The sequence below is a fragment of the Carassius gibelio genome, chromosome B20, assembly GCF_023724105.1.
Source record: "Carassius gibelio isolate Cgi1373 ecotype wild population from Czech Republic chromosome B20, carGib1.2-hapl.c, whole genome shotgun sequence".
NCBI classification, from domain to species: domain Eukaryota; kingdom Metazoa; phylum Chordata; class Actinopteri; order Cypriniformes; family Cyprinidae; genus Carassius; species Carassius gibelio.
Genome location: NC_068415.1, coordinates 9,263,780 through 9,286,839, shown reverse-complemented (window position 1 = coordinate 9,286,839; position 23,060 = coordinate 9,263,780). Strand labels below are relative to the sequence as shown.

General features: G+C 38.9%; 1 protein-coding gene across 2 annotated transcripts in view; it reads right to left on the bottom strand.

Annotated features, from left to right (window-relative positions):
* hmcn1 (hemicentin 1) overlaps positions 1–23,060 on the bottom strand; it is a 75,390-nt gene that overhangs the window by 14,130 nt on the left and 38,200 nt on the right. For both annotated transcript variants that reach the window (XM_052585878.1, XM_052585879.1), the window contains exons 24-74: positions 20,974–21,240; positions 20,787–20,882; positions 19,971–20,165; positions 19,743–19,873; positions 18,860–19,007; positions 18,623–18,749; positions 18,002–18,156; positions 17,632–17,910; positions 17,209–17,490; positions 16,543–16,651; positions 16,289–16,458; positions 15,971–16,125; positions 15,736–15,859; positions 15,120–15,221; positions 14,832–15,008; positions 14,555–14,706; positions 14,299–14,422; positions 13,885–14,060; positions 12,353–12,449; positions 12,131–12,253; positions 11,832–11,987; positions 11,292–11,567; positions 9,630–9,797; positions 8,542–8,655; positions 8,296–8,382; positions 8,017–8,208; positions 7,768–7,941; positions 7,580–7,693; positions 7,327–7,472; positions 7,086–7,236; positions 6,560–6,742; positions 6,313–6,426; positions 6,016–6,203; positions 5,743–5,839; positions 5,469–5,630; positions 5,226–5,339; positions 4,871–5,073; positions 4,577–4,658; positions 3,903–4,034; positions 3,672–3,821; positions 3,421–3,580; positions 3,186–3,310; positions 2,925–3,108; positions 2,227–2,324; positions 1,821–2,099; positions 1,545–1,741; positions 1,295–1,376; positions 1,077–1,213; positions 512–653; positions 256–400; positions 42–169 (exon numbers count right to left, since the gene is read on the bottom strand). In XM_052585878.1, the coding sequence (XP_052441838.1) occupies positions 42–169; positions 256–400; positions 512–653; positions 1,077–1,213; positions 1,295–1,376; positions 1,545–1,741; positions 1,821–2,099; positions 2,227–2,324; positions 2,925–3,108; positions 3,186–3,310; positions 3,421–3,580; positions 3,672–3,821; positions 3,903–4,034; positions 4,577–4,658; positions 4,871–5,073; positions 5,226–5,339; positions 5,469–5,630; positions 5,743–5,839; positions 6,016–6,203; positions 6,313–6,426; positions 6,560–6,742; positions 7,086–7,236; positions 7,327–7,472; positions 7,580–7,693; positions 7,768–7,941; positions 8,017–8,208; positions 8,296–8,382; positions 8,542–8,655; positions 9,630–9,797; positions 11,292–11,567; positions 11,832–11,987; positions 12,131–12,253; positions 12,353–12,449; positions 13,885–14,060; positions 14,299–14,422; positions 14,555–14,706; positions 14,832–15,008; positions 15,120–15,221; positions 15,736–15,859; positions 15,971–16,125; positions 16,289–16,458; positions 16,543–16,651; positions 17,209–17,490; positions 17,632–17,910; positions 18,002–18,156; positions 18,623–18,749; positions 18,860–19,007; positions 19,743–19,873; positions 19,971–20,165; positions 20,787–20,882; positions 20,974–21,240 (7,869 nt within the window). The remainder of the gene's footprint in view (positions 1–41; positions 170–255; positions 401–511; positions 654–1,076; positions 1,214–1,294; positions 1,377–1,544; positions 1,742–1,820; positions 2,100–2,226; positions 2,325–2,924; positions 3,109–3,185; positions 3,311–3,420; positions 3,581–3,671; positions 3,822–3,902; positions 4,035–4,576; positions 4,659–4,870; positions 5,074–5,225; positions 5,340–5,468; positions 5,631–5,742; positions 5,840–6,015; positions 6,204–6,312; positions 6,427–6,559; positions 6,743–7,085; positions 7,237–7,326; positions 7,473–7,579; positions 7,694–7,767; positions 7,942–8,016; positions 8,209–8,295; positions 8,383–8,541; positions 8,656–9,629; positions 9,798–11,291; positions 11,568–11,831; positions 11,988–12,130; positions 12,254–12,352; positions 12,450–13,884; positions 14,061–14,298; positions 14,423–14,554; positions 14,707–14,831; positions 15,009–15,119; positions 15,222–15,735; positions 15,860–15,970; positions 16,126–16,288; positions 16,459–16,542; positions 16,652–17,208; positions 17,491–17,631; positions 17,911–18,001; positions 18,157–18,622; positions 18,750–18,859; positions 19,008–19,742; positions 19,874–19,970; positions 20,166–20,786; positions 20,883–20,973; positions 21,241–23,060) is intronic.

The following is a 23,060-nucleotide window of genomic DNA, read 5'->3' as shown; positions in this document are numbered from 1 at the left end:
TTAAGATTTAATGAGTTCACTGCATATATTTCAAAACTCACCGTAAACCTGCAGATCTACTCTCTTGCGATCTGTGCCTGCCTGGTTGGTGGCCATGCAAAGGTAGCGTCCCGTATCTGTCACCTGTGCTGAGAGGATGTGAAGTGAACCATCCTCACCAAACCTGTACCTAAACGTATTGGGTGTTTGTTATTCGCCATGAACAAAACTGAGAGCTGTGAAACACTCAAGTGATCTGTGCTGCTGAGTGCTGACCTGGGGTTGTTTCCTGCCAGGATGGCTCCATGCTTCCTCCAGGTGATGCGCGGAGCGGGTACTCCATTCACCACACACTCCAGAACCACCGGTTGATTAATATGAACTGACACAGACTGAGGACCGTCCTTTATTGTAGGAGGGACTGCAAAAAAAATGTTTATTTTAGATTATGCTGTAAATATGCTCATAGACATAAACCCACAATATTTTCCCTGCTCAAAGTGCCTCAACATATATAGAAATTGCTGATCACCATTGACACTAAGGTTGAAGTGGCGTCTGGTTTCTCCAGCAACATTGCTGGCCACGCAAGTGTACTGGGCACCATCTTCCAGCTCAGCATTGTTGATCTGCAGGTAACGCCCGCTGGACAAAACACGTACCCGTGGAGACATCTAGAGAAAGCATTGCAAAAGCTAATTAACACGAATGCATATGTCTGCTTTATAATCAACTTTGCTATCACAGTTCTTTTAAAAACATACAAAAATATTAATAGTAGAGTATATGTAAAATATTTTGAAATATAGTAAAAAAAAAAGTAAAGGAAAAAGTAGAATTTCCCTGATTTAAAAACTTCTTCAGCTTGTATTTAAGGAGGAAATTTATAAAATCTATAACAGGAATATGAACATGAAAAATCTGTCTACATTTGCATTATACATTTACCAGATCAATTTAGCAACTTACAAATAAGGAAAATAGGCAATTTATGAGGTGTTTTCATTTCTGCTATTTGAAATTCAAACCTCATCTGCCACATCAGAAGTGTTGTAACTCTATAGGTTTTCATATTGAATGTTATTTTCATTGAATACCTTCAGAGGGGCTCCATCTTTAAGCCAGGTAAGGGTTGGGGGTGGAACTGCATCAGATTTACATTCAAGAGTCACCTGTCTGTTTTGCAGGACAGACACATCTTGCACACCTCTGTCACCAGCAATGTTGGGTGGAACTGTTGGAAAAGATTGTTTTTAAGTAAATTATGTGAGGTGACATTGGTTGGAAATGATGGAAAACATTTTAACTGCCCCACCATGTACTCTGACAAGAAACTCTTTATCATCATCTCCAGCAGGGCTGGTGGCCAAACATGTGTATCTTCCAGTGTTCTCCACCTACACGTGTTTGTAAACATGCAAGTCAGCAGAAGAAGGAAAAACATAGGAAATAACGTTCAAGTAGCACAATGTGATTATGGAATTTTTAACACTTGAGCAACAACTTAAACAAGACAGGAACAGGAATGCTACTGCCCATTTTGACACAACATTTTTATTTCCTACCTGAGCAGAAGCAACTCTGAGCACCTCTCCATCTCTGAGGAGCCGTATACTATCTGTCTGAGGCAGTGGCCGGCCATCCTTCAGCCAGGTCAGTGTGGGTAAAGGTATGCCATCAGCCTCACAAACCAGCTCCAGGACATGATTCACAACCACAGAGACCTCAGCAGGCGCACCAGAGCCGTTGATCCGTGGTGGGTCTGAGAGACAGGGATAGATGTCAATGAGTCTGTGACAGGAGTCAGTCCAGTCATTTTGTTTTGTTGCACATTCTCTCACCCAATACTTTGAGGCTGAAGTGGCGGCTTGCGTCTCCAGCCTGATTATGTGCTGTACAGGTGTAGCGTCCGGTGTGGTTGACGCTTGCATGGAAAATCTGCAGGGTGCTGTTTTGGTTGAGGAGTGACAGGTGAGCATCTTTAGGCATTGCTGCACCATTCTTTAGCCAAGTAATAGTCGGACTAGGCGTCCCATCTGCAATGCAGATGAAAGAGGCTGTGTTTCCCCTCAAAACTGTTATTTCTTCTGTACTGCCGGCTCCATCCAGACTGGGAGGAACTGAGAAAAATGGCATAATTCAGTAAAATATTAGAAATAGCAAACAAATTTGTAATTTACATGAACATTTTCACTGTAAATGCACCTAAATTAGATCTTCTTTGGAAATGCAAACAGGTTAACTCACCATACACCTGTAAATTGTAGTGTCTGTTGTCCACTCCAGCTCTGTTGGAGGCTACACAGGTATAGCTACCTCCATCTGAAACCTGTGCACGAGCAATGCTAACACACCAAAAATGAAATTAAGATGACAAGCATTTAGTATTATGAATCACCAGCTCTATTTAGAGTGGGACATTAACACCATTTGTAGCACTTTGTGCAAGTGTGCAATTCAGTGTTGTTACTGCAACTAAAATTATTACAAGTATTGACCGTTAACTGAAATAAAACTGAAATAGAATAAAATGCACACATTATGTGAAAACCTAATTAATAAAATACAGAAATGTTACCTTGTCAACTAACTGAAATATCTATGTTTCAGTTAAAGTAATTAAATAAATAAATAAATAAAAATACACTTAAATAAACATAACACATACTAAAAAAAAGGACATAACAAATTAGTAAAACAATTAAAATATATATGTTAATTAGAATTATGAATAAATAATATGAAATTAAATAAATAATACTAGAATAACATTGGTTTATTTTTCACACTTGTAGTGGAAAACTCTATGTTAGAAATAAAAATGGCTTAAAAAATGTAAGCCTTCATCACAAATGTAAGACATTTAAGAAAGGTGTGACTGAGGGGGGAAAAAATAAATTTCCCACCCTGGGATCATCATGTTTCAAACCTGTCAGATCTCTTACCGGAGGACTTGGCCAGCAGACAGCAGTCGAATCTGAGACGAAACTGGAAGCGGCAGACCATTCTTCAGCCAGTTGAGCTGCGGAGGCGGAGAACCACTAGCTACACACTCGATATTTATTGAGCTGTCCAGCACCGTGGTCAGTTCCTTGGCAGCAGGCCCGTTCCCCTGGATCAGAGGAGGAACTGGGAACAAAACATGCAGCTATCAAATGTCTGGGAAGACTGTAGCTGTGCTATGACAGATGTTGGACACCACTCACCATAGACATTTAGGTTGAATATACGGTCTTCCTCTCCGGCCTGATTGGTGGCCACACAAGTGTATTTTCCACTGTCAGATGTGTGGACGGCCGTCACAGTCAGTGTGCTGCCATCAGGGCTGATTCTGAAAAAAGCAAAGACATAAGATGTACTTTTGATTTGAGTATACATATGAGTATGCAGAGAACACACTGGATAGTTTAATAGCATAATGACACAAAAATCTTCTCTCACTTGATGTTCTTCTGAGCAGTTCTGCTAAGTGTCTTTCCATCCTTCAGCCACTGGATCTCAGGGGTTGGATTTCCTTCAGCACGGCAAACCAGCTGAATGCTATCGTTCAGCAGAACACTCATCTCACTAGGTAACTCAGATCCTTTGATGTTTGGTGGGACTGGCTCACACACAAAACAGATGGTAATGTGGTTTATTAAAAAAAACAACAACAACTACTATATTTAATGCTTAATAATGCTTTCTTGTACCTTGTATTGTAAGATGGTAGTTTTTGCGGGCCTTTCCCTCCACATTGGATGCCACACAGGTGTAAGTGCCACTGTCAGATAACTGTGAGCGGGAAATCTGCAGCTTACTGCCCCCAGACAGGATATGCATCTCCAGAGACTCCGAATTCTCTAGAAAGAGAATAAAAACATGCATGCGTTAACTTTAATAGAAATGTAAAGCTCAAGAAATCTGTAGATTGTCTGTCTCACCAATCACTCTGCCGTTCTTTAACCAGGTGAGCGAGGGAGGAGGGATCCCTGTAGCATCACAGGCGAAAGTGACGGGATTACTGATGGTTTCCACCACACGCTCCACTGCTGGGCCGTCCAGCCGTGGGGGAACTGCACACAGATTACACAGAGACTTAACATAAACAATAGTGGACTAAACAGAATCATAATGCCAAAGTGTGATACCATTCAAAAGTGTGGCGTCAATAAGATTTTGTTTTCTTTAATTCAGCAAGGATGTATTAAACTTATAAAAATAACAGTAAATAATTGATGATATTGATGTTACAAAATATATTCATTAAAATATGAAATATTTTAGAACTTACTACAGCGAGAATTAACAAAGCCAAACCAAAAACACTTAGGGCCTGGAGTGAATTTGTTACAAAGCTATCTCTGATAATAACTCAATAGGCCATCCGTATGGATTACTTCTGAGCGCTATCAAGGAGGAGCAGTGGAAATCCTGGAGCTGTGTTGTTGTTGTTATTCCACCCCTTAACTTAATTTTTTTTTTTGTACAAGCAAACCCTGGTCTTGTACATAGTTATTTGTGGTCACAATTGTGGACCTTGTTCAACCTTGGAAAATAAATAAATAATCATAAAAAAAATATGAAATATTTATAATACAAAAGTTTTGTTTCTCACCATGGATGCTGAGATGAAAGTTCTTGTCCACTTGACCGGCTATATTTGTGGCCTTACAGACATACTGGCCTGTATCTGACACCTGACAGAGAGAAAGAGCCATTGATACTTTTTCAAAAAAAGAAAAAAAGAAATTATATATATATATATTAATTAAATAATATATATATATAAATATAATTTTTTATTATTATTATTATTTTTTTATGAAATAATTATAAGTGGCGCTTGGAGATAGACTACAAAACTCACCACCATGCTAAAACTAACGCCTGCTAATTTTCTCACACTCACCTCTGTTTCTCTCAGTTCCAGCATTTGTCCATCAGCCAGTATGCGCAGGTTGACAGTCTCAGTGATGGGACGTCCATTTTTGTACCAGGTAATGATGGGAGGAGGCACTGCATTAGATTCACACTCCAAAGTAACAGATTTGCCCGCCTGGACATTTACTACCACTGGAAGATCTCCACTACTGTGTCTGATGCTAGGGGGAACTAGGAAATTGTACACCAAAAATTTAGATCACTGACTTCTGAGAAATGTAAAATTATTTAATTTGTCATATTAAAATGAACATTTGTATGCCTTACTCCAACAAGTATTTTCTTAACCTTTGAAAAGTTTTGCAGAAACATGCTTTACTTGCCATATACTGTAAGATAAATGAGTTTTTGGGCTTCTCCAGCTTGGTTGATGGCCACACAGCTGTATTTCCCACCGTCAGACATCTTTGCTTTCAGGATCTGTAGAGTACGACCACCTAGACACAGAGAATGAGAACAAGACGTGGAGCAGAGGAAAGGCAATTTATATGGCAATTCATTAATTTAGGCTACACTATGTAGTCCTTCTATAATGTTTGAGTGAGCATATTTGTTTGCATGTGTACCAGGCATTATGAGTGCTTTGGAGCTGGCCTGTACGGGTTTCCCATCTTTGAACCAGCTGAGGGTGGGAGGCGGCAATCCAGTGGCCTCACAGTTTAGAGATATGATGTTATTCATCACCACTGTCACATTCTCCTCTCTGATGCCAACAATGGAGGGAGAAACTGACAACAAACAGGATACCAGTAATTATAAGATAAAACATAAGCTACTAGGTTGCAGTTTATTGCTGAATAATAGAGCCATGACACAGGTTTTATTTATAGATAAACTTACCATGCACATGGAGATTGAAGGACTTCTCTGCTGTTCCAGCTAAGTTTTGAGCTACACACACATAACGTCCTGTATCTGTCACCTGTGCATTTAAAATCTGTAACACAAACACACACAAAATCATACCAATTAATATATATGCTAAAATAAAGCCAATAAAAATCCTAATATAAATATTAATAACACACGAACACACATTCACAAGCACACACACGTGTGCAAAATAATGATGATGCAACTGTCACTGTTGCACCACAGTTGATTTTCTCTCACCTGCAGTGTCCTGCCATTGGACAGAAGTCTGTGTGTGTTGTCTGGGGTAAGGGGTTGACTGTCTTTGATCCAGCTGATTTTAGGAGTGGGACTCCCATCCACTTGACACTCCAGTAATGTGGTCTTGTTCACCAGCACTGTGATCTCATCATGCAGGTCACCATCATCTCCACGAATCGAGGGCGGTACTAACAAATGTAATGACACAAATATGTAAACATGCACAATAGTTTTAGTTGTTGCTGTTGTATTGTTTAGCATTTAAGAAAGAAAGGTTAATACTCATATTGAACTCACTCAACACTCGAACATCATACTGGATTGAGTCTTCACCAGCCTCATTCACAGCCACACAAGTGTATCTGCCAGAATCCTCTGCTTGGGTTCGAGGTATCTGGAGGACTCTTCCGCCTGATTAAGAAATACAACATAAAAACATATTAAATTCTTCTACACTCATATGCAACATATAGTATCAATGCATCAATATATTAAACTATTTTGCCATGCTATATAATCAAAATGTTGCTATTTAGCCACTCACCAGGCAGGATGAGTACTTTATCATTAGAGGTCAGCAGGTGTCCATCTTTGTACCAGGTGAGAATGGGAGGGGGGACGGCATTGGTCTCACAGAATAGGGAGATGGGATTATTTAGTATCACATCCTTCACGTCTCCATTATTACCAGTGTCAGAGTCTCCAAAGCCTCGGAAACTAGGGGGCACTGAGACAAAGACAGGATTTTACTGTTACAGACAGAGATAAAGCCTGAAAATTACCGTACAAAATCCACAGATAAAAGGTTTAAAAACAAGCTAAAAATGAGATCCAGACGATAATATATGTATATAAACCAGCCACTAGGGGGAAACATGCTCCTTAAAATTTTTGTCTTTTTGTGTGTACCCACAAAACCTTTTAAAAAACCTTTTAATCTTTTAAAAAAGGCTCCAAACTTTGAAAAGGAGAGTGTGTGTGTGTATATAAATATATATAAATGAATTTGGATGGTAGTGTGCATGTAGATTATTTAATTCTCCATTCTGAACTTGTAAAACCCTGTTCACCTTGTATATTTACATCAAAGTCCTTCTCATCCTCTCCAGCGATGTTGGTGGCTACACAGGTGTAACGACCTGTATCGGACACCTGAGTGTGTTTAATCTGAACGATACGACCATTTGCTGTGATAGTGAGGTGACCGTCTGCTTTCAAGATCTACAGAGAGAAACAGAGTATAGTGAAAACTCAATATTCCCATAAGAGTTAAAAACAACGTTTTCTTAATATACTGTACATGTTTTTCACCTGGCCGTCCTTGTACCACAACAGCGTAGGTGTCGGAATAGCCTGAGCCTCACACTCCAGTGTAAGGGTGTTGTTAACTTTAATTTTCACCTCTTTAGGAGACAGACTCTCTCCTGGGATGTCATTTTTATTGATAACTGGAGGGACTGCAGGAAAGGAACATATATAAATAGGTTACAGATAACTGACACATAAAAAGTGCTCTATTCCTCCACGCCAAAAGGTGGCAATGTAGATCAGCTCTCATACGTACTGAAAACTTTGACCTCATAGTTTTTGAGAGTCTCTCCAGCCTCATTAGTCGCCACACATGTGTATCTCCCAGCATCCTCTTCCTTAGCATTCAAGATCTGTAAAGTGCGACCACCTGTCAAAAGACACATAGTTTTTTTTATATCTATTTATTTTGCCAAAGTTACATTTTTAGGGTTGAGATCTAACCTGGTAGTACCCTGACGTTGCGGCTGGATTCAAAGGTTGCGCCGTCTTTGAGCCAGGTGATGATGGCAGGGGGGTATGACTGGGCTTCGCAAACAAGAGAGGTAGGACTATTCAATGTCACAGTAACCTCTTCAGCTGAACCTTCTGGACCAGAACCAGCAATGGTGGGAGAAACTGGTGACAGAAACATAAATAAGTCCACACACGAGACCACAAAAAGACTTAGTAATACCTCCTGGCCAAACATACCTAACACATTGAGGTTAAAGTGTCTGCTCCTGTCTCCAGCGCTGTTAGAGGCCAGGCAGCTATACCTGCCTGTGTCAGCAACCTGAGATCCATTGATCTGCAGGAAACGCCCATTTGACATCACCTGCAGCCTTGAGTCGCTGGTCAGCGCTTGGCCATCCTTCAACCATGTAATCTCCGGCACTGGATTACCTAGACCACCCAAAAAATTGGTTAACAGGAGGAAGAGATCAACACAAAATCTAGATAAGCAAAGTCATCTTGTGGTCTGTCACTTACCAGTGACCTCACAAGCCAAAATGATACTTTGTCTTTCCTTCACTTTCACATCCTCCACTGTGCCTTCATTTACAATGCTAGGTGGCACTGAGGTTGACAGAACAAAGATAATATTAAGTGACACACTATTACTAATATCAATATATTCTGGCAACTCTATTTAGGCTTTGAAATTGATAAAAGCTGTGTTCACTTATGACTCAAAAAATGAGTTTCAAAACTGTCCCATGCATAGTGCTGTGTTACCCAGGACATTTAGGTCAAAATTCTTCCGCTCCTCTCCTGCAGAGTTGGAAACGATGCAGGTGTATCTCCCAGCATCCTCACTTGCCGCATGCATCAAGCGCAGGCCTCGTCCACCTGAGACAATTACAGACATATATCAGACTCACAGGTGGCTGAATGAGGGAATGATTTCTGCACACTGAGTTAAACGGACAGACCGCACATACTTCTCTTAGGGAATTACTTAATCAGCTATAAATCAAGAGTGAGAGAGTTATTCAGAGGAGAGATGCAGCTGCAAAACAAATCAAGCAAGTTTCAATTTGTCCCAGAAAAAAAAAAAAAACAGGCTTCACAAATGTCCCTATTGTTTGGTATGAAACGAGAGATCTCAAGTTAACAGCTGTTCAAACAGAGCTTAACCCGTCAACACAAGTCAAACCTCCCATTTTCACTCTTTAAACGAGTAATTATCACTCCCTAGGAGAGAGCTAAGCTAATCACCTGAACAAATAAGTATGTCTCTTTTCTTCCCCGGTGTCTCTCTTTCTTATAATGAGGAAAAGAGTTTGTGGTCAGCCAGAAATGATATACAGTATCTATGGATGAGCTTGTCTATATAGGCACACTTGTGAATTGTGATCAATAATGTGCCTATTCTACATATTTTGCTCCTGTTTTCTGTCCAGCTTCATGTCTTGTCTGTGACATGCAGATGGACAGTCTTAGAATAGCTCAGCACAGATGATTTACAATGTGGTTCATTTTGCGCAGGTGACCTCCGGTGGTTTACGATGTCTGAGGTTACAATGATCGATGTACCTCATACTCGCTGCTGGCGGAGGATCAGTCTCTGTTTACACTGGAAGTCCTTAATGTAGAGTGGTTGCATGTTCAAATACAAGAACATCTGTCTAGCTGTTTTTCTTTCCAGTTAAACACTGATCTGTGGCATTTGGCTGCTTACTGAAGCTATCTTGTTGCACCAACTTGAGTTATTACACCTGGTTAACATAATCCTTTAACTGGTACTGGGCTTTTTACCTAGACTCAGTGGTGTAGAGATTTTGGATCAAGACAAAAGCATTCATTGAAGAAGTTGTTGATACCTGAGATGACCCAAACAGAGCTAGACGTGCTGATTGGCTGGCCGTCTTTGAGCCAGGTGATGGATGGTGGTGGCATTCCAGAAGCTTCGCAAGTGAGAACAACTGGGTTCTTCACAACGACACTCACATTCTCAGGCACCTGTGTCTGTCCGATGATGGTGGGAGGAACTGAAGAGATTATACACATTAAATGTGAATGTATGTGAATGACAAAAAAAATCACTATACTTATTGAATAAGTAGTATTACTTAAATAGTGATCTGAAAAGTGAATTTTAATAGTATTATAAGAGTGTAAAGGTATACATATTTGTACCGAAATTATTTGATACAGGTCTCTCAGGTTTGGTTTTCATGTGCACTGAAGAAACACAGCATCATTTGATCCACTGCATGAGTGGAACTTCATTGGAAACTTCCCTTTTTATTTATTATTACTTTTGAAGAGAAACAAAGTCTCATCTTTCAAATTATGTCAAATTTTTTTCTGGAAATTCAAACAATAAATGCTCTTTTGATGCTCTATGATGTGGCGTGACAGATTGATGTATAAACACCTCAGTTCAAATGGCAGGACTGAGCGCGATCATCCCTTCCTCTTTACTATTAATTGTAATGTGAAATAAACATGAATGACCATCTCATTTGTTTGCTAGAGAAATGAAGTCTAGAGAGAAGCATTTAGCTAAATATTAGACTACATACTCATGTTATTTTACTTTACCTGTTAGTGATGTCTTAATTATTTAATGTACTGTAAATAAATCTTTTATAATTATAATTTAAATTAATAATAATAATTCCTTATATTTATATAGCGCTTTTTCTGGTTAATCAAATTGCTTTACATAGAAGGGGGGATCTCCTCATCCACCACCCAGCGTGCAGCATCCACCTGGATGATGGGATGGCAGCCATATTGCGCCATAATGTCCACCACACACCAGCTTATTTGTGGAGAGTGATGAAGCCAATCAAAATATGGGGGTGATTAGGAGGCCAATTTTGGCAGGATGCCGTGGGGTTACACCCCTACTCTTTTTTCGAAGAAAATTTACGACAGTCATTATGCAAATGAATATATTACAACAACAAATAGAAATTTTCTAATTTAGAAGTTCATTTAAAAACATAATGTGCAATTACATATTTGTATAAAAAAATTAATTTGAGTGTTATATTTAAAAATAAATAAAATAAATAGTAACTGAATTTAAGTTGTTAATTGTAACCTTACAGTAATGTAAAAGGGCTCTTTTTAGTTCAGAGCAGAAGCTGAGGTAGATTTTTATCCCTATTTAAAATTTAATTATAATTCTCTTTATTTAAAAGAAATATTAGAGATATTTGTTCTGTAAACCACTGTTTCATAAAAAAGAAGCCATTTTATGTTTAGGTTTTTCCTCCTGTACCAAAACCATACTTAACCATGATGTCAAAACCAAGGTACATACCAAACCGTCATATTTGTGTACCATTACACCCCTATAGTATTTTGAACAAAAGTTAGAAAAGAATAGATGTAACATAAAAAAATAATTAAAATGATAAAATAATACACACAAATCACTAAAAAGTTTGGAAGACAAGTGGAAATTAAGAAGAGTTTTAAGAAAACGGTTGGCTCATAAAAACTATACAAAGTTTGACTGTTTTTCTCACCATGAACATTGACATCATATTTTATGTCAGCTTGTCCTGCCACATTGACAGCAATACAGGTGTATCGACCGGTGTCGGCCACTTGAGCATCCTGGATGCGTAAAAGTCTGCCTTCATTAAGTATTTGAGCCCTGCGGCCAGTGCTCAGGGGTCTACCATCTTTCATCCATGAAATGGCAGGTCTGGGGACCCCGTCTGCCTCACACTGCAGAGTGATATCCCCACCTCGCGTCACTGTCTCCTCATTCTGAGCTGAGGAGCTGATGGAGGGACGAACTGTTTGGAGTAGAGAAAAATGTAAAATGTGTCTTTTATATGGTGAGACAGCAGAAACTGAAAACCCCACAAGCCTTCAAACTGTGATCAAACTGTGCCCCTAATTCATACAGACACATGCAGAATATGCAGATTGTGAATATCTAAAATTACTCAAAAGTTAAATATTGATTTTGTGGATTTACTTTTCCATAACAATATCTATTAATTGTCCAGTTCTAGTTTTAGTGCCTGTAATAAATAATGTGAGACAAAAAAATTTACCATAAACTTGCAGATTGTATTCCTTCATTGCACTGCCAGCTGTACTGGAGGCCAGACAGGTGTAAGAGGAAGCATCTGCCTTCTCAACACTAGAAATCTGCAGCTGACGCCCACCAGAGAGAACGCGCACACGAGTGTCTCCCTTCAGCTCTGATCCTGAGACACACATAAAATAATGATAAAACTTAAGGTTAAGAGTTTGTTCAAATGCCTTAAGGATCGTGGAGTATGAGTTTGCAAATGACAACAAATATGATGAGGATAGTGACGAGGAGGATGGTGAGGATGAAAAGTCTAACCATCTTTCTTCCAGGTGAGGCTGGGAGGAGGAATCCCACTGGACTCACACACAAGCGTGATGAGACCACCCTCGATCACAGTCAGAGGAGACACCTCCTCAGATCCACGGATACTGGGAGGAACTGGGGGAAAACAAATAACAGAGAGAGAAAGAAAAACAGTTTACATTACACTTGACTCAAGTTCAGAGTTTATATTCAAGTATATTTCCAAGTACTCACCCCACACGTTCAGGTTATAGTGCTTCTCAGTTTTTCCTGCAACATTGGTTGCCTCACATGTGTACCTGCCTGTGTCCTGGACCTGAGCACTGTTAATCTACAAACACAAATCAATTATAAAATCAATACCATCCTCTTAAATGAGAAGAACAACAATCCAAAATGCCCTTCACTTGCTATTTTAGAACAGGATAAAAAAAAAAAATTAACCAACCAATAGGCCAAATTTAAACTATTTACAGATTCAATCGCCAAACTTTGATGCTGGGGTGTTGAAACTTATTTACAGGGTGTAGTTACATAGTTCCCATGATATTGTGGGTGGTTGCTAGGTTGTTGCTTGTTGGCCCACCTCAAAACAATAGGTTACTGTCGTAACCCCAGTTTTCTGAAACATCGAGTGGAGAGATCCACCTAAGGTAAGGGCATCTGTACCTGACCTCTGCAGAAGCATCCAATAGCACCAAGTCTAGCTACACAGACAGAAGTGTGCAGCCAATGCCAGATAAGGCCCCGCCCCCTTACCTGAGAGCATATAATGGCTGCAGCACTGCTATTCTTCAGTAAGTACATTTGCTTATTGTGGGGCAAGCAGGGCACAGCTGGTGGATCTCTCCACCCTATGTTTCAGAGAACCGGGGTTATGACAGTAACCTATTTTCTCTTTCTTCATCTTGTGTTCAAAATCCACCTTTGGGAGAGGCATGGACAGTCTCCAATTGCCCAATACACTCACAGTGAGGTTCTATAAGCCAGAAAAGGACGATCGCCCCAAGGAGGCGGTGCTTGACACGACCCATAATCATGCACCTGATAACCCTGACACGTACACATAACTGATGTGTGCATGCAGAACATGAAACAAGTATGTGGCACACAAATGTAAATAAATCCAGCAACAAAAATAAAAAAATGCATGCTTGGTGACATGAATCTGTGTGGCCTGCTGGCCCATTCACCCTTTGTTCCTTTATTACAATATGTAAATATTAAGGGAGGAGGGAATATAACAAAGGAGGGGCTATGAAGACCCCATCCATAAAACAGATTGTGCTACCGAGGTTTTCTGATATCCAGTCGGTAGTGACGCACAAACGTATTAAGAAAAGCCCAGCTGGCAGGGGTGCATATGTCCTGCAGTGACACTCCACTGAAAAAGGCTCAAGAGGTGGCTAAGTCTCTCATAGAATGAGCTCTATTGTTTTCTGGGGCCTGCACTCCCTTCGATTCGTATGCCAAAGCTATAGCTACCACAAGCCAATTTGAGAGGCGTTGCTTATATATGGGAATTCCCTTGTAAGGGTGTGACCATGAAATAAATGGTTGCTCTTCTGGAAAGCACTGGTAATGGTTATATACATCTGTAATGCATGACCAGGACACAGAGTATTCAGTCTCTTTTCCTCCATTGAGGAAAAATTGGATGCTTCTGCAGAGGTCAGGTATGAATACCCTTCCCATACATGGATCTCAAACACAAGATGATGAAAGAGAACTAACAGGCAGCTTATAGGTTGATGGATGTACTGTACCTTCAGTAAGCTGCTATCCTCTGACAGGCTCAGACCTGGTTTTCTATAGAGTGGTCGACCATCTTTTCGCCAGCTCAATGCAGGTGGAGGGATGGCATCACTCTGACAATGCAGCTGGACTGACTGACCCATCAGAACAGTCTGGTTCACCTCCTCACCCATGATGTTGGGTGGCACTGAAGGACACAGACACATTTGGAGTCATTCCTCCAGGCTTCAGTGTAACATGATCCTTCAGAAATCATTTGTAATAAGCTGACTTGGTGCTCAAGAAACATTTCTTACTATTATAAATGTTACAAAAAATAAATGTGATGCTTGATATTTTTGTGGACACCTTTAAAGATTTTTTTTCAGGATTCTTGGATAGAAATTTCAAAAGAATCAAGATTTCGGATTTAGGAGTGAGCTCACCGTACACACGTAGGTCATATTCTCGGTGCTGTTCTCCACCTGCATTTACAGCAACACAAGTGTAATGACCTGTGTCACTGACCTGTGCACTAACAAACGACAACACCCTGCCACCCGACAATACCTAGTAAAAGAGGAAATTGAAAACTGATGCACCCTGTTTAAAACTTTTAATTGTGAATATATATATATATATATATATATATATATATATATATATATGCAGGAAAGCATCCAAAGTCCCACAAATACAGACCTGGATTCCATCTGAAAAGCTGGAGACAGGACTGCCTTCTTTGAGCCATGTAAGGCTGGGCAGGGGAACTCCTGAGGCTTCACACTCTAACCTGACTGGGTCATTCACCACCACTGTTATCATTCCTCCTTTACTAGAAATAGAAGGAGGAACTAATGGAGACAAACAAAGACTGTTAGATAATCCAAACCAAAAAGGAGTATTTTAAGAAAAAGTTGATTATAGCCAAACTTTTGACTGAAATGTTGTTTAGTGTTAAACACACAAACACACTCACCATACACCTGCAGGCTGTATGTGAGCTCAGTGCTGCCAGCTGCATTAATGGCCACACATTTGTAGAGGCCAGCGTCTGACACCTGTGCACGGTCAATCTCTAGCACCTGACCTCTGCTCAGAAAGTTTACTCCTGCAGCGCTCGTCAATGGACGACCGTCTTTATACCACGTCACAGCTGCAGCAGAAAAGGCATGAGAGAAGAAACTACAGCATCTGTATGTTTGTAAATGGTTACTAGCCAGTATTTGATATTGCCCTAAAAAAGAGGAAATGTAGTAAGACTCACCTGGCAAAGGACTTCCTGTTGCTTTACACTTCAGCTGAATTTGGAAGCCAGCAAGGATGGTTTCATTGAGAGTCTGTCCAGCATACTGGATGCTGGGAGGTTCTATAAAACACATGTAAAATTTTACTGAAATGCATATAAACTTAATATATATATATATATATATATATATATATATATATATATATATATATTTATATATATATATATATATATATATATATATATATATATATATATATATATATATAAACAGATTAATAAATACAAACTAATAAAATACATACATATAAATAAAATAATAAAAAATAAATGGATACATTTTTTTAAACTCTCATCACTGTAATACAATTAAACTATTATAATCAAAATTATTGTTAATTAAAATAATTAAAATATTTAAATTAATGAGATGATTTTTAGCATTTATGTAAAGAAATGATAATTAAATGTGTGTAATTGTGTTAAATTGTCATGAAAATAATCATAATATAAATAATGTAATAAAAATATTGTTATTTTAACATGTTTTCTGAAATATACACAATTAACTATTAACTATTTAGTTTAGTTAAAATGCCCATGCCATCTTGTTTTTTTAAAGTATATTTCCTACCATGCACATTGAGGCGAATGTGCTGTTGTGCCTCGCCTGCTGCATTAGTTGCCACACACGTATATTTCCCTGCATCGTCCAGTCTGGCCTTCTTTATGTGCAAAACCCTACCTGCAGATTCCAGCTACATGCCAGACAGAGAGATAAAGAGAGAGGAGATTATATATGAGGTTATTTAAACCTCCTCAAACACTTATTTATTTTGAAAGGCTTCTGTCATGCTTTAAAGTCTGACCTTCAGAAACTCTTGTGTGGTGTCCACAGGACGGCCATCTTTGAGCCATGTGATGCTGGGAGTTGGAGTTCCACTGACCACACACTGGAGGCTGATTGACATGTGGAGGACCACAGATCTCTCAGCTGCACCCGTAGAACGGATAGTTGGGGGGACTGACAGACAAATATTAAATAATTAAATAATTACATTATAAATACCTGAAATGTGTCTGTAACTTAGAGGAACTTAAAAAAAGTCACCTTTGACCTTACTTCTGTGAGCAGATGAGGCAAACATCAAACACAAACATTAGCAAGAAATTAAATAAATGATTACCATGTACAGATACTTTAAATTCTCTCTCTTGTTCTCCAGCCTCGTTAGTTGCTACACAGTGAAAAATTGCTGTATCAGACACCTGAGCACGTGAGATGACCAATCGACGGCCATTTGACGTGATCCGCACCCCTTCGCCCTGCCTCACCGCCACACCATCCTTCAGCCACCTTAAAAAAAAGAGAGAGAGACAGATGAAGATGAGCGACTTTTCAATCCGGTATATGTTTGAATATTTGTGCATGTGTACTCACGTGATGGTTGGCGTAGGTGTGCCTGTAGCATAACACTCAAGCTCTAGGATATTGTTGAGGATGACAGTGGCATCTGTGGATTCACTTGCCCCATCCACAACAGGAGGGACTGAATACACACAAACAAAAGTATTGTCAGACGCTACAGCATCTCCGGAATCGTAAACCAAACAATGCACGAATCATCCGTGTCTTTTAAATAATGCGTAACAAACTCACATAATGAAAACACACAGAGAGTTAACGAATGCCACATGCTTGGATAAACATCATCGGATACAGCCTCTACAATCATCCTTTAATCTCACTGAATCTTTTATACATTTCCTTCATTTGATAGGCTCGTAAAACACCTTGCTGTTGATTTCCTGCAATCCCATTCCCATGATGCAACACAAATGTGGACTGAGTGATTGTGCTGGTATTTTGGACACATGTATTAGGACCATAATGGTGTCCAGATGCTCAGAAGATCAATGTGCAGATCGAGACAAGATCTGTCTGGCTCATGCACACAAAAACACAAAACGCCAAACTTCCTGATTCGTGTGGATAGTGAAGGATGAAATGACTTGAGATTTTGAATTACAGAATGTTTTTTAATTCAGGTGACTTCTCTTGACTTTTAATAGATCGCTACAAAAATGTAAATGTGTGTGCATATACCTAAGACACTGACGTCATATTTGATCTCCCTCTCTCCAGCAACGCTGGTAGCCACACATGCATATCGACCAGCATCAGATGGAAGAGCACTGAGGATTTCAAGTTTGCGGCCCTGCTCCAGAACATGCAGGTTCTCTCTAACAGCCACCGGTGAACCATCCTTCAGCCAGGTCAGTGAGGGAGGAGGGTGACCTTCAGCCTCACACTCCAAAATCAGAGATTTACTGAGCACAACCTTCAGGTCTGTGGGACCATCAGAACCGGCAGTGATGGAGGGAGGGACTGAATGATGCAAAAAAGGAAACATGAACAAGTGTTACTATTTCTAGGCAAATAAAATCTGTAACTAAAAATGAACACTGATTATAGAAAGGTACAGGCCTGGAAAGGAAACTATTTTTTTTTTATTGTGAGAGTCCTCACCATAGACATCCAGCTCATAAACTTTTTCAGCGGTGCCTGCTACACTGGTGACTTTACAGGTGTACTGTCCAGCATCTGACACTTGAGCTCTTGAGATCTTGAGGAACTGTCCTCGGTCCACATACTGGGCATGTCTGCTGGACAGAATGACCTCTCCGTTCTTGTACCATGTGATGGCAGGGAGTGGCACACCCCGAACCTCACACTCCAGAGTCACCAAATTGCCAAGCAGAACTGTTACTTCAGAAGTCATGTTTCCTCCCTTAATACTGGGTGGTACTGAGTGGGTAAAATGGAAAGACAATTATCTATTACGTGGAATTCAGAATTTTTTTTTATTCTGTTGTTGTTAAAAAAAATATAAAATTACCAAAGATACTGAGGTTAAAATCCTTGGACTGTTTTCCTGCCGCGTTGGTGGCACTACACTGGTATCGTGCCTGGTCACCTAAGCGAGCACTCTTTATCTTCAACTGCTGTCCTCTGTTTAAAACTTCAATATTGGGGTCACCCAAAAACACAGGCCTAAAACAAAGAGTTAAAGGGACAGATCATGCAAATTCTCATAGTATTGTTTCAAAATATAAGAATCAGGAGTGAATTCAATGAAAATTAATTATGCTCCCAATATTTGCTTGTACTGCATTGATTTAATATCTGATTAACAAAAGGATTCAAGCAAATAAGGTATTGATGCTAATGTAAAAAAAATTCCCAAACCTATGCTGGGGTTATGCCAAAATTCATTTACGTGCTTTCCCTGAGTGCTAAAAGCACAACATTAATAGGGTCGGGTAGGGGTTTCGTCAAATTGTTAGAAGCCTGATTTGCATTGTTAAATATTTACACTTGAAATGCTGACAACAAACTTACAGCAGGGCAATATTTCAATGCATTTAGTGTCTGGTTAGACTGGGTTTTGTGTGATTAGTGAATAAGATGCAACTTTTTAGTGAAAGTGTTCTTTACAAAGCTTTGTGGAGTAACTTACTTCCTGTCTTTGTACCACTGAATTGTGGGAAAGGGATCACCTTTGACCCTGCATTCCAGATTGATCTCCTGATTGAGTACGGCAGAAAGGTCACGTGACCCAACTGTCCCAATTATAGTAGGAGGAACTATGAGGAGGCAAACCATATAATGAGATGTAAAACCAGCTTGTAAAGACAACAACAAGTGGATGTTAGCAAAGAATAACTTTAAATGAAACAACATTTTTGCAGTGTACCCAATACATCTAAGTAGAAGTCTCTCTCTGTGCTTCCAGCAATGTTGATGGCCTTGCAGGTGTAGCGTCCAGTATCTACAACAGCGGCTTTCAACAGCTTAAGAGTTCTGCCCTTCTGAAGAATCTGCACGTCGCTGCTAGGAACCACCTGGTTAAATGATACAAATAGCTATTTGACCAATTATAAACAACAAAACCAACATATATTAAAATAGATTTGTTTTATACTGCAAAGGAATTTTAGCTCTATAATCATGTTTATCTTGTGGGGAAAAATCCTAGGAATATATACTATTCCAACATTAATGTGAATCAGCAGCCTCTGCTCTCCCTGAAGTGCAATTAGAGATTTCCTAATTGTTGACTTCATTCTGAAATTGATTCTCGTAAAAGAACATTTATAAGAAGCACTGGGTTTTTTTATGACCTGTTCTTGGAGCTCAAACATAGTGATCCAAGGAAACTTATTTGTGATTGGCCTCACTGTAGGAAATGCCACTTTTATTTCTCATTATGCTTATTGAAACTGGTTTAAGCACATTTAATTTGGACATTTAACAATGTGAAATGGCATACGCAATGTGCATTACTTCCTTAAAGTGAAGTAATTCAGAACAGAATATTTAGGACTGGACTTGATTTTATCCAGGGGGAAGTGACTGCATTGGAACATATTAGGCACTAATATCTTTTTATTATTACTTAGCTATAATTTAAAATATAAAATAGTAAAATAAATCTTTAGTAAGAACTACCGTTTTTGGATATGTAAGGAGAAAAGTAGCTTCAGAAGCAAAAGATAATTTTTTTGTCTTTATAGCTTTTTCTCTCTAAATCTAAATATCTAAATCTAAATATTTTCAGTGAATGTCATTGTACTAACCTCAACTCCGTCTTTGTACCAGGTGATGACAGGTACAGGTGTGCCCGTGACATCACACACCAGGTTGGCTGGTTGATTCATCACTATAGAGACATTGGACAGCAGGCCATTGTCTCGAATATCAGGTGGGACTGGATAAAGGGAAAGGAGGATACAGAGAAAAGAAAGGTTGTGCAAGGTCCAAAAAGAGAAACGATCTTTATAAATGTTTTTAAATGCTGCACAAACCGTTGACTTTAAGTTGGTATTTCTTCTCTGTTGTACCGGCATCATTGACAGCCATGCAAGTGTACTCCCCATTATCCAGAGGGGACACCGAGGCCAGGATGAGAAGTGTGCCATCCTCCAGAATGGACACCCCTGGCTCATTCCCTGTCAACTCCTGACCATTCCTAAACCACTTTATTACTGGCTCAGGAGTGCCTGCAACAGTAACGATTAATAAAAGTTAAATAATCAAATCAAATTTTTTTTTTGATATTGAAGCAACATTGTGAATATCACAATGACTTAAATGCAATTTTAACCATTACATTTTCTAAAGCCAGCAAAAATATCTATCTTTCTATCTTTTTTGCAACATACAAGTATGACTACTTATGTTTAATATTTAATTAATATCCATGAATCACATTAAATTATTTCAACTGATTCAAAATTCTGATCAATAAAAATGAATAGAAACACAATAAGGTTATAAAGACAGTATTTATTTGAAATAGAAATCTTTTGTAAATATCTTAACTGTCATTTTAGCCAAACATATTGCCCCGTGCTGAATAAAAATATTTATTTCTTTAAAAAATATTTTAATTGGTAGTGTATGTGGATAAATACCTACGATGACATATTGGTGCATATGAATTACAGTTATTACATAAAATTATTTATATTTAACCAGTGTTTTTTGTAAAATGTTTTTATATTAAACACACTTCCAGAGTCATTTCATATTGATTTGGTGTCATTTGGTGTTCTAGGAACACTGTTACTGGTGACCAGTTGAATAAATGGTGATTTCTTATGATTCAGGTGCAGGTTCACCTTTGGCAGGACAGGGGAAGGCAATCTGTTGGTTTGCCACTCTCTCCTGTAAGGGACTGTTGAAAGGGGGCTCAGAAACCTCTACCACGGGAGGGACTGTGGAAAGTCGAACAATATATGGGATTTATAGTTCATTTAAAGCCAGAATAGCTTTAATCACAACTGTAAATGCAAGCATCCATCTGACCTTGCACATGGAGCTGAATAGTGGCTTCATCTTGTCCAGCGATGTTGGAGGCAACGCAGGTATAGACACCCTCATCCATAAGTCCCACCTGGTTTAAAGTCAGAGCTTCATCCGAGATCTTGTACTGAGACCCATCCAGCAGAGCAGAGCCATCCTTCATCCAGGACACAGAGGGTTCTGGGACCCCCTGTGCGACACAGGGAAGGTCTATGGCATGTCCCACCTGCACTTTCATACCTCGAGGACCTGCACGGATGCTGGGAGGAACTGAGAAGGCAAAAAAGAGAAAAGAGTATTGGGAGGAGAGTGAAGTAATAAGTGTCAAACATACTGTATGCTGGAATAATGCATTCTTTCATAACATATTATTTGGAGTGATTAGTTGCTCATAAAGCATTGGCCATGCACAAAAACAGCAGCATGTCCTTATTAGCCCTTGGAAGTTACTGAAAATTTTCTCACATCTTTTTTTTTTGCTGTTAATCTTCCAGATGAGACACTTGGTAGCTGTGATAAATCAAACAGCACATTCCCTTTTGCTGTAGCTCTCATTTCTCAGACTCGTTTCAGCTAAAGTGTCTGCTCACAGTCTTACGGAAAACTATAATCCAAGATTAAAATGACTAAGAGTTTAATTGTAGTCATTATAAATACCTCCATTCCAGTTTTCACTTGCAGATGTGTCTGAGTGTGCTCTGAGATCAACTTGTGTTTATGAGACTCTATAAATATTATCACGCTATGCTCCAAGCGACTAGCTGATCTCTCTTTCAGTACTTTCTCATACATAGTGCCAAGCCTGCTAAAGCTCAAAAGTGGGTGTTAGGAGGTCAATGAACATCACTGGCCCATATAAATACACTCACGTGCACAGTCACTGCGCAGCAAATGAATAGATGTCTAAGCATGAAAAATATAAACAGCTCTATCTGTATTAATGCATTACAATACAATTTATGTTAATTGCAGTTCATCTCCAAAACATTTTATTTCTTCATTTGTAGTTTTGTGAAAACAAACAAAATGTGCATTTATTCATTTGGCAGATGCTTTTTTGCAAAACGATTTACAATAGAGGAGCATAAGTAATTTTCACAGAGCCAACAGCTTTCACAGTATACAATGCCGTGTTTACTTAAAACCCAGATCCGGAGACAAGCTAGAGCAGAAGAGAAATGCAGAGAAGCTTTTGCAAAAGCATTGGTTTAGGGTTGTGGAGTGGTTTATATACAGTATCATATACTGTATGTGACCCTGGACCACAAAACCAGTCTTAAGTCACGGAGGTATATTTCTAGCAATAGCCAAAAAAACCATTGTATGGGTCACAATTATTGGTTTTTCTTTTATGCCAAAACTCTTAAATTAGGATATTAAGTAAAGATCATGTTCCATGAACATGATCTATTGTACAAATAGTTGTATCTCGGCCAAATATTGTCCGATCTTAATAAACCATACATCAATGGAATTCTTATTAGTTCTCAATTTCGAAAGATTTGTTGTCCAGGGTCACATATGAAGTGAAAAATTACACAAATAGTTGATTATCTGTTTTCTGTCACCAATAATGATGTAATAAATTGGATATTATATGATTATAGAAGTTGTGATTTTTTTATTACCTGTCTCTTTAACAGATGTGCAAGAAAAACAAAGCGGAAGTTTCAACCATTATCAATTACCCCTCTCAAAGCAGTTACATCATCTGTTTAAACAGAGGAGAGACAGTTTCCTGAACTTGCCGCTTTTACAATCATCTATTATTTACACAGTCATGCTGTGTCCGAAACCACTCACTCAATCTCTACTTCATCCTTGTCTACATAGTGAATGCCTCAGCTCACTCATTTATAAAGCATGTACATGCACTGTTGTGCATTGTAAATGACAATAGTCATGTCATGCCCTAAATGTTAAAAAGCAAATACTAAAATCCAAAAATAGCATATAGATGTTTGAACACTCATTTGAGTCAGATATGGTAAAAAAAAAAAAAAAATGGTACCTGTCTGAACAAAGCCTCAGAGACTCATTGATCATCGGATGTACTACCCAAGAAAAACAAATGACAACAGTGTTTGGAT